This window comes from Misgurnus anguillicaudatus, chromosome 12 (genome assembly GCF_027580225.2).
Source record: "Misgurnus anguillicaudatus chromosome 12, ASM2758022v2, whole genome shotgun sequence".
Lineage (NCBI taxonomy): Eukaryota > Metazoa > Chordata > Actinopteri > Cypriniformes > Cobitidae > Misgurnus > Misgurnus anguillicaudatus.
Genome location: NC_073348.2, coordinates 10,301,465 through 10,312,406, shown reverse-complemented (window position 1 = coordinate 10,312,406; position 10,942 = coordinate 10,301,465). Strand labels below are relative to the sequence as shown.

Sequence of the window (10,942 nt, the reverse complement as noted above, 5' to 3'; positions counted from 1 at the left end):
TTTAGTAGTATGTCTGGACATTTCACTGCCGTACGTGCGCGTCTTGCAGAAGTCTGCCCTGGCGCCTTGTTTGTCCATTGCTGCAACCACTCGTTGGATCTAGCTTTGCAAGAGGTGGGTCGGGATATGACTATCGTCCCAGCCGTATTCAACTTTGTACAGAGCGCCTCCAACCTCATCCGAGAGTCAGCAAAACGCAAGAGTTTCTATCAGTCTTTTTTCCCTGACGGAGAACCCGTGTCCAATGTCGCAGCTCTGTGTCCGACAAGGTGGTGCGTAAGGACCAGGGTGATAAGCAGACTCCTGCAAGGATGGGCTACTGTTGGAGACCATACGAGCTCTCCAAAAAGACCGGAGTGTTTGTGGGTAGACCTAGTCGTAAATATCGGGACTTCTCAAGCTTGCCATGAAGGGCAGAACTGTCTTTGGGCTTTTGTGCTGTGAGGCGATGTTTGGGCCTTGTGAGGCTGTGGCAAGAAGTTTGCAGAAGGCTGATGCGAGTGTTTCGGGTGCACTTGAGTGCATTAAAATTCTCCAAGAGCGCATAGGTGAGCTTTATTCTTTGTTCTTGTTACCTATAGTTGTATTTTTTTAAGTTGCTATATTATCTTGTTTTTACCCTTAGTCCTGATTATTTATCATGTTTTATTTCTGACTTTTACATTATAGGCTAGCACTGCAAGATTTGTTTAAACGTAGGTTAAAGAATAAAATTTATTATTATTATTGTTGTTATTATTATTATATTATTATACACCAATCTGGCAAAACGGGGAAGTAAAGCAGCGCCGGCATTACTGCGGTGCTAAGGAAGCAGCGGAAGTTTCGTGTAACGGGTTGGTCCCGGTGTATGTGGCTGTTGCAGATGTTAGCTGTGCAAAATTTTCTTCTTTTTTTAGTACGTATTCTGTCCAGTGATGCCGGGAAGAGAGTGTTGTGTGGTTGGCTGTTTTAACAACAGCACTGGAATACAATCGTTTGTGAAATTCACAAACTTGTTGCACATTGACTGCCCGTGTTTACGGCCATACGGACTTCACAGAGTTCCTGGTCTAGCGGAGGATCAAGATGTGCGTTTTATGTAGATAAACTAGACTAGTACTTGAATGTAGGATTTATGCTGAGTAAATGGTCCGATTCTTCTGGTGGCACAGAGTTTGTTCATCATTAACAGAGAACTGTTTGTAAAGTAGAAGTATTCATAAAGTAGTATAAAATGGTTTCAGCGGACCATCCCTGATGATACAAACTAAAACTGGTTCCCTTTATAAATACCATTATGAACTATCAGTTTACCATTAAAAACATTACAGATTTCCTTTATGTACCATGTTTTGGGTCTTATTCCAGTAGGATTTAATTATTGGTTCCTACAGAGACCATTATACTATATTTATGCATTTGGCAGATGCTTTTATACAAGGCAACTTACTGTGCATTACAAGGCATATATTTTACCAACTTGTGTTCCCTGGGTTCAAACCCATGACCTTTGTGCTGCTAACGCAATGCTCTACCACTGAGCAATACAGGAGCACAGTTACACTTACACTTTTTAACAGCATCAGGTACTGTATTAACAATAATGCCTCTGTGTGTTTCTGAGACAATAAGGGCATTATCAGGAAAATATTACTTGTTTTGACTCATAAATGTCAAAATTAATTCATACTGACTTACAAGGCACACCAAGTTATGAAAAAAAAACGCAGCTTTGTCTGAAAAATACGATACACATCTATAGAAAATATACTATAAAAAAAGCAATATTAATTTTCCTAATGCATGGTTGTTTAATCTTTACTTCTGTTTAAAAACTTATTTCGCAAAATTTTCAGCACTTTGTTCAAACAGCAACTCAGTGAACCCCCCCCCCATTTCGCAAACATTTTATAAAGCTGAAACCGTTCCGTGGTGTAAAAAAGGATGGGGACCCCTGACCTAATGCAATGTTTGGTCACGAGCAACTGCGTGAAAACAACAAAATTCTGACCATGGATATAAAGCCATAACCCGCCATTGTTTACAAATACAACACCGAGGCAACTTCTGCTTTTTCACGAAGCCGCTATCCTGATACTGATGTGTGAATGTCTTAGTGGTAAAAATACGGAATGTCACTGTGTGTGTGAACAGCACATTATTGTATTTATTGGTAAAGTCTTTCTGGTTTCATGATAATTTACTGAAATTACTGTATGAAAGAGACTAATGACATATTTTAAGATATAGTCTGGGACTAGCCTAAAGCCATGTCTGTGAAACCAGGCAAATAAGTATAGTAAATACGATTAAGATTAAATGATAAGTATTAAGGTTACACACCTCAAAACATTTGTTACTATGTGGCTTTTATATACACTACCTAAAGGATTATTAGGAACACCTGTTCAATTTCTCATGAATGCACTTATCTAATCAACCAATCACATGGCAGTTGCTTCAATGCCTTTAGGGGTGTGGTCCTGCTCCTGAACTACAAACCGAATGTCAGTATGGGAAAGAAGGAGGTCCGAGGAAGGTCAGAGGAAAATAGACCGACTGATTCAAGCTGATAGAAGAGCAACTTTGACTGAAATAACCACTCGTTACAACCAAGATATGCAGCAAAGCATTTGTGAAGCCACAACACAAACAACCTTGAGGTGGATGGGCTACAACAGCAGAAGACCCCACCGGGTACCAATCTCCACTACAAATAGGAAAAAGAAGCTACAATTTGCACAAGCTCACCAAAATTGGACAGTTGAAGACTGGAAAAATGTTGCCTGGTCTGACGAGTCTCGATTTCTGTTGAGACATTCAGATGGTAGAGTCAGAATTTGGCATAATGAGGCTTGTGGTGGTGATGTAATGGTGTGGGGGATGTTTTCTTGGCACACTTAAGGCCCCTTAGTGCAAATTGGGCCTAGTTTAAATGCCAAGGCCTACATGAGCATTTTTCTGACCATGTCCATCCCTTTATGACCACCATGTACCAATCCTCTGATGGCTACTTCCAGCAGGATAATGCACCATGTCACAAAGCTTGAATCATTTCAAATTGGTTTCTTGAACATGACGAGTTCACTGTACTAAAATGGCCCCCACAGTCACCAGATCTCAACTCAATAGAGCATCTTTGAGATGTGATGGAACGGGAGCTTCATGCCCTGGAAGTGCATCCCACAAATCTCCATCAACTGCAAGATGCTATCCTATCAATTATGGGCCAACATTTCCAAAGAATGCTTTCAGCACCTTGTTGAATTAATGCCACGTAGAGTCAAGGCAGTTCTGAAGGCGAAAGGGGGTCAAACACAGTATTAGTATGGTGTTCTTAATATACTTTCCTAATATACTTTATAGTAAGTTTTTATAAAACGGTTACTTCATATGCTTTATAAAATAAAACACAGCAAATAAGTTGTTATTATATTAGTACAAATCTTCCGTCAAACAAAGTAGTTCCTCAAAATTAAGTGGCTGCAACAGAGCGCAGTTCCCAAGCAACACAGGCAGAGCAAAGACACAATAAAAATATGATTAAAGAGTGGGTTTTATTTTCCTAAATTAACATTCATCTAAATTATACATTAACATTTATACCGTGCAACTGTTGAAGTGTGGATCAACACAGGCTAATCACAACGTACAGATTAGCTGGTCAATCAGGGACACAGTGCTTTTCAAATCGATGAGTTTTGTACAAAATCTGTGTGTTTCAGGAAGAGAGGGAAATCTGGAGCTACAAAAATATAGCGTATGTGGAAAATAATGTGTAGAAAATAGGTGCACTTTAAGTATCATCATTCATAGATAAATAGCGATATCTCTAGCTAATAGTCTGCTTCCTAATGATCTAACACAGTGGTTTTCAAACTGGGGGCTGCGAGATGGTCATTTATCATGAATTCTGTGTAATTAAAACTAAAAAACAATAAGCCAACTAACCAACAGCACTACTAGGTATAATTTTATATGTTTTGTTTAATAAAAATATTAGATTTTAAAACTGTTTGTCATAAATTTTCTTTCGGAGGGCCGCGAAAAAATGCACTGTACACAAGGGTGGCAGCACGCTGAAAAAGTTTAGGTACCACTGATCTAACACAACCAGAAACAACTGTTCAGTCTTAGTTGTGAAAGGTAATTCCTGGGGGGGGGGTAATACTAGCCTGGTCCTACCAGACTCTCCTACATTTCATTTGTACAGAGAGTCTGGCCTCTCTCCATTGAGAAACGTTTACTTCCTTGTAGGCGGGTTCTCTGTTAAAGTCCAACACTATTGGATCTGCCCAGAGTCACTCAGGATCTGCCAGCCAATCGCTAAGTGTGGTCTTTACGTATATCATGCGCTGACCACACGTTAGAGATTGACTATGGCAGATCATCGTTTTCAGCCACTCCCTCTGTTCGCTGATTGGTCCTACAAAAATTTGATTTCTCGAAACGCTAGAATAGATCGAAATCCCAGATGTAGTACTGAAGGAAAATGAAATTGAGCAAAAGTGCGTAGCAGGTCGCAGCCAGGCAAGTGAAATATTGGAGACTCCTGTTAAAAACGGGAGTGTTGACAGGTATGATAAGAATCACATCCACAACACAAACATCATTGAACTTCATTAAACTCTTCTGCTGGATTATGAATGCAGATCTTCATCCACATGTTTGTGTGTTTAACTCTAACAGACGTCTCTCATGTTGAGCTCTGATGTCTCACTGCTGATGTTTGTCCAGTAGGAGGCAGTAAGCAGATCTTCTACTTTATAACTGAAGTCTGTTGTTTGATTTGTCATCTGTAGCTCTTGTAGATGATTGATGCAGTCGAGGCTCAATACTGTAAAACATTGAAGAAATAGATCAGACATTAATATTCACTCATCAGAGTCAATATAAACAGACATCATGTCAGAATCATGTTTATATTTATCATCTTACATGACTTTCATCATTATACATTTATTTATTTAACAGACGCTTTTATCTAAAGTGACTTACACATGAGAATAATACAAGTAGTGCTATCATACCACATTTACATTAAATACCAGAGTAAAACAACACTACAGTCATGGGCAAAAGTTAACACTGATATAAATTTTGTGTTTGCAAAGTTTGCTGCTTCAGTATTTGTAGATTATTATTCTGGAAAACAATGATAAGCATATCACACAAGTTTTAAAGGCTTTATTGTCAAAAACAGTTAATATATGCGCAGAGTCAATATTTACAGGGTTTACCCTTGTTCTTCACCTCTGCAAATGACCTATCCCTAAGCCCCTCCCCTCAAATGCAGTTGAGCAAATGGCAACTGAGTATCAGTTGCACGAGGACCAGAACTCAGACATCTTTAGGTTTCAGTGCTATAGAGAAACATCTGAAGATCTGAAGCTCTCATCAGTTTGATGTTGTTTATGCTACAAAAATGATCAAACGATGTGCCTGGGGTACTTGTAACACTGATTCCAGGGCAATGGATTTTATTTTTTATTTCCTAAACCAAAACATAACTGAGCTGAAATGTGCTAACTGGTGCTCTAAGGATTTAACTCCAATCTCAATGAAGATGAAAACATACATTTTCTGGTTGTCTAATTAAGTTTAACTAAAGTTAGTGAGTGCATGCTAACATACTAACCTGAATAGCGATCTGTTCTCACGTCATGTAATGTGTAGGTCAAAAACATATAAATGAAGGTCCACATTTCAGTGCCTCTCCATACTAAACTGGTTAAATATAAATTAATTTAATCTTATGCGGTACATTAACAGTGCTGATCCTGGAAGTTAACATCTGTGATCATGATGACTGTAAGGCTTTACCCGCTTCCATTGTGATCTGTAAACCCTCGCTTCCAGATTAATCTTGTTTATACACCATATTTATTTTAAAATCTTTTATACATCCCTCCATGCCAAATTAAAATCCCACTTGAAGGCTCCTTGACAAGAGGTGGTTTTTCTGAGTCCAAAATGTATTTTCACTTCCAGATGTTATTGTAAGTCAATGTGTGGGAAACGCTGCACCCCCTTTTTAAGACCACTCACTTTTTCTCTTAATTTAATGCATTTGTCTGTTCCCTTGTCAGTGCGCTGTCAGTCAAATCCATTACATTTGAGGAATTCCCTAATGCATTAAACTCTGTTTCCTTGTTTTAGCTGTGATGATAAAGTAAAATGTATCCAATGTTGAGACATGGAGGCCTCAGGTCCTGACTTTGCTGAGAGCCCCCAAAATGATAAGCCCGCCCCTGCTCATTCACACTTTCACATTTCCTGCTGATATGATTCATGAAATGTTAGCTGGCCATCAAAGCTTTTTGCAATTATTTCAAATGCATCTGATCACTGATGAACTTTGCAAAACACAAAATTGGTGTCACTTTAAAAATACTTTTGGCCACATCTGTACAGCAGAAATTTGAGAGTAAAACAATTACAGTACATGACATATTTAATAATGATTAATGAAATCAATAACAAAACTATAAATATGAATAACTCACTGTAGTTTGTGTAGTTTACAGTGTGGATCCTTCAGTAGATCAGAGATCAGCTTCACTCCTGAATCTCCTGGATTATAATCATTCAGATTGAGTTCAGTCAGGTGTGATGGGTTTGATCTCAGAGCTGAAGCCAAAGCAACAAAACCTTCATCTCCAATACTGCAGCACTCCAGACTGAAGAGAGAAGAAAAACTCCTGACACTTACAGTAAATGAAGTCATGAATTATAATTATATGTGTGAGACTATTATGATCAGAACATATACAGTAAAAGAAAGAGAAACACAGAGAGAGAAAGAGAGAGAGAGATTGAAAGCAAAAGATCAATGGATTCTCAACACTCATTTATCTGTTTAACAATATTGGTGGTGTTGGATTTGTTACATTTTGACAGCAGAGTGAAAATAAGAGTGTGTCTGAGAATTATAAATTTATAAATGTTTTTAATATTTAAGTGTCTTTTGTCTCAATGAAAAAGTAACAAAACAAGTTGATTGAAATTCTCTTTTGTTTGTCGTGTGTGTGTGTGTGTGTTTGTGTGTGTTTGTGTGTGTGTGTGTGTGTGTGTGTGTGTGTGTGTGTGTGTGTGTGTGTGTGTGTGTGTGTGTGTGTGTGTGTGTGTGTGTGTGTGTGTGTGTGTGTGTGTGTGTGTGTGTGTGTGTTGAGTCTCTTACATTATGATGAACAACATTATATGAAGATGATTCTCATCAACTTTTATAAGAATTTACAAGTTTTTTAATCTTATTGGTTTAAGGATTTTCTTACTGTAATATCTTCAGTTTACAGTTTGTATTCTTCAGTCCATCAGAGAGAAGCTTCACTCCTGAATCCTGCAGTTTATTGTGACTCAGGTTCAGTTCTGTCAGACTTGAGGAGTTTGAGATGAGAACTGAACTCAATGATGAACAACTTTTCTCTGTCAGATTACACCAACTCATACTAAGAGAGAAATAACAAGATAACAGTGTGTTAAACTACAACTTTTACTATCGCTCACAGTCAGATATAAAGAAAACAAGTGTAAATGAATGTAGAATGAGAATATAATCTTATAAGGGAGAGTGGTGACAGTTGCAACATGGTTTATTTCTCCAATCAGAAATGAGCTATAAATTGATGAAACTCCACATGAATATTTAGGTCTCTTTTATATCCCGAAAGAATAAAGCCATGTGTGACCATAGACTTGGTATAACTGGGAGCTTTATTTAAAATTTGATATAATGCTGAATAAACAGATGGAGCTGCCCAGACCCGGATTAACACACTTCAAATGCTGATCATTCTCTTCAGTTTGTCGATCAGCATTGGGGATCCCAAAGTTTTTAAAATTTGTTATCTGAAATGCGCATATAGCCAGAGACCAGAGCCTCATTAACGCAAAGGCAAACTAGGCACGTGCCTAGGGCCCAATTGGCGGGATGGGGCCCAGACAGAGGGGGAAAAAATGTACAAATGTCCCATCTACAACGTCGCTGTCGGGCGGAAACCTCGTATGTCCACAATTTGTCAATTTCATATTTTTTCACAATTCGATGCTATTGGTCAATCCCCACGTGGGTCTGTTACTTTTACAATTTATTAACCGATCGAAAGTCCTGAAAAAGCTTGAGCGCAAACCTCTTAACTCCATTGGACATTTCAACTGTCTGAGAAACCTCGTAACTCCACCTCTTCATCACTCCGTAGGAGAGCTTCGCTGCATATTTCTCTTCAAGATTGAGAATCGCAACAAAATCCTCGTCGAGCAACACGTCCACTGAGGTAAATGTCATCAAAACACTGGTTATTTGTGTTTCAGTTATATGAATTATATAATAAAAAAAAGTTTTTATATTATAAATAACAGTTTTAAGTAATAATAGTGCTAAAGTCTAATGTATCGTTTCTGAGGCTGCTAGATTTTTCTTTACGCTATTCACGTTTGTAAAGTGAATTTAAAGCACAGATTGCTTGCAGTTGACTTAGTTAGCCACTATGCATTGGTTTTGTTATCATGTTTGGTGAGATATCTAACGTGATTTTCATGGGGCTTAAAGAAAAAAAATCTTGACCCCACTAGTTCTGCCATTGCAGTCATGAATTATTATGCAAGCTAACTGTTTTTTTGCCTCATTATTATACGTAAACATGCCTTATATAACGTAGGGAAATGATCGTTTGTCCTTTATTTATTTATTTTTTGTCACAAACTCACAAATACACTCAGTAATGGGCTTAATAAAGTGTGTTAACCTATGATATCAGGTATTGATGTATTTTAAATATTTACGTATTACTAGCCTTACCATACATGCACTGAAGTTTTAAAATGTATCTAATATAATACTTGAATTAAATTGAATGTTTTGGATACCACCATTAAATAATTTTGTGCATGTTAAACACAAGTAAAGGTTTTATTTATTGGAGATAAAAGGGCTGTTTAATTAATATAATAATTCTGCTTGTTAGGCACTAAAAAGTGAAAATAGTTAGGTTTGAGTACATTTATTAAAAATCGATAGCTGTAATGCTTCTGTGCAGAAGGAAGCCCGTGAGCCACGAAGGTAAGTATGCGAGAAGATTAATTTCCACTTATTAGACAGCATAGTCCACTCATCGTGTTTTGTATTGCATCACTTATAGATAGTAAACTTTTAAAATAGAGCTCTTCCAGTTCAAAGCAATGGCTCTTCTGTAACAATCCAATAATTTGTTTTTGCGCCTTTAAACATGCTTCGGTTGATTTAAATTCCTCTATTTCTTCTTGAATGTATTTCCTCCATGCGTTTAATTTGTCTACAGCAGACTCTTTAAATTATAATATTTTGACAATTGGCCCTTTTCACCTCTTTTTCCAACTATTTCCTCAATTAATGACAGTTTGGGAATGTACATAATATCTGTAGACCTGGAAGACATAAAACTTTTAAGCTGTGAATATTAAAAAAAAAATGTTTTGAGGGAATCTGGTGTTTATCACACAAATCTTGAAATGTAAGAAGTATCCCATCCATATATAAGTCTTTAATAGTCTGAATACCTTTAGTTTTCCATAGTTTAAATCCTCCATCCTTATTATTTATTGTTAGACAGTTTCTAAATGGTCTTGATGAATGTGAAGGGATCATGTTTGCCTTCTTATTCCTAATTACAACATTTATAAATGTTGTAAGCTATTGCATTTTGCAGAAAATCTTAATTAAATGTGTTGATTAAATGATTAAAGATAAACTTATTTGCTCTGTTTACATAGTTTACTGACACCTATTGGTTATGTACTGGTACTACTGCCTTAACAATGACACTCCCAATGGATAAGATGAGGATAATTTAATAGCATTTAATAGAGCCGTGTAATTAGGGCTGTGCAAAAAATCAACTGCGATTATCATGCGCGTGTCATCAGTAAAGCCGGTTCCGTGATTTGAAGTAAATCGGCATCAGCTGCTTTCAGATGGAGCGGCATTTATTACACAGACCCGTAGTTCACTGAGAAGCTAGGCAAAATCGCCTAGATAATCGGAGTCGATTTTCCTCGATTATGAACCCGATTTTGCCTAGCTTCTCGGTGAACTACGGGTCTGTGTAATAAATGCTGCTCCGTCTGAAAGCAGCTGATGGCGATTTAATACTAATCACTGAACCGGCTTTACTGATGACACGCGCATGAGAATCGCAGTAGATTTTTTGCACAGCGCTACGTGTAATGACGTATAAATAATAAATTTAGCAAAAAATAGTCTGATAGACTGGTTAATATACAACACATGACTTAATTTGGCATACAAACAAACAATTTGTAACCAAAGACTAGGCTATGTAAAATGTGAATTAACTTTTATTAGTAACTTTGGTAAGTTTCAGATTTTAATTCATAAATAACCTCGATGGGGGGGGGGGCCCAAAAAATGCAGCCTGCCTAGTGTAGTCCATTTATTTAATCCGGCTCTGCATACAGCACAAAGAATATCTAATGCAACACCACATAAAAGCACTTTGCACTGAAATTACGCTGAAGAGATGGCGGATAGTTCAGACCTTGAAGGGATGCAAGATGCTGTGTTGATTTTCACATCTCTTGAGAAAAAGATGACAATGTATGTCCATATAAAACTTCAAGCCCACAGTATAAACTACAGAATTTGGTGTGTGTGCACCCATGTCCATCTGTAATGTTGGTGTACACATGTGTGCCTATTTTTCCATTACACATTCTAACTTCTCTAAACCTCCTTAACCGATTCTCTTGTTGCTGAGTTTGACTTTTTTGAGTTTGAAGTAAATGTCACGGCCGGGGGCGGACCCGACTATACTAAAGGCCACGCCCCTCTCAACTCTTCCACCTCGAGGAGTTTCCCAAGACCACCCCAATGACCAGACAGACGAGTATACTATAATTAAAACAAACTTTATTAAATATTTAAAAGGAAAGGGGGAAAGGGGAAAGGGCAATTTAAAACTAAAAT

The 10,942-nt window shown here is 37.5% G+C and overlaps 1 protein-coding gene across 14 annotated transcripts in view; it reads right to left on the bottom strand.

Annotated features, from left to right (window-relative positions):
- Positions 1-3,622: 3,622 nt before the first annotated feature.
- LOC129445802 (NLR family CARD domain-containing protein 3) overlaps positions 3,623-10,942 on the bottom strand; it is a 114,234-nt gene continuing 106,914 nt past the window's right edge. For 10 of the 14 annotated variants that reach the window (XM_073873905.1, XM_073873907.1, XM_073873909.1 and 7 more), the window contains 3 exons: positions 7,257-7,430; positions 6,489-6,662; positions 3,623-4,819 (listed from right to left, as the gene is read on the bottom strand). In XM_073873905.1, the coding sequence (XP_073730006.1) occupies positions 4,747-4,819; positions 6,489-6,662; positions 7,257-7,430 (421 nt within the window). In that variant the 3' untranslated portion in view covers positions 3,623-4,746. The remainder of the gene's footprint in view (positions 4,820-6,488; positions 6,663-7,256; positions 7,431-10,942) is intronic. The other 4 variants (XM_073873908.1, XM_073873913.1, XM_073873916.1 and 1 more) reach the window with 2 other exon arrangements.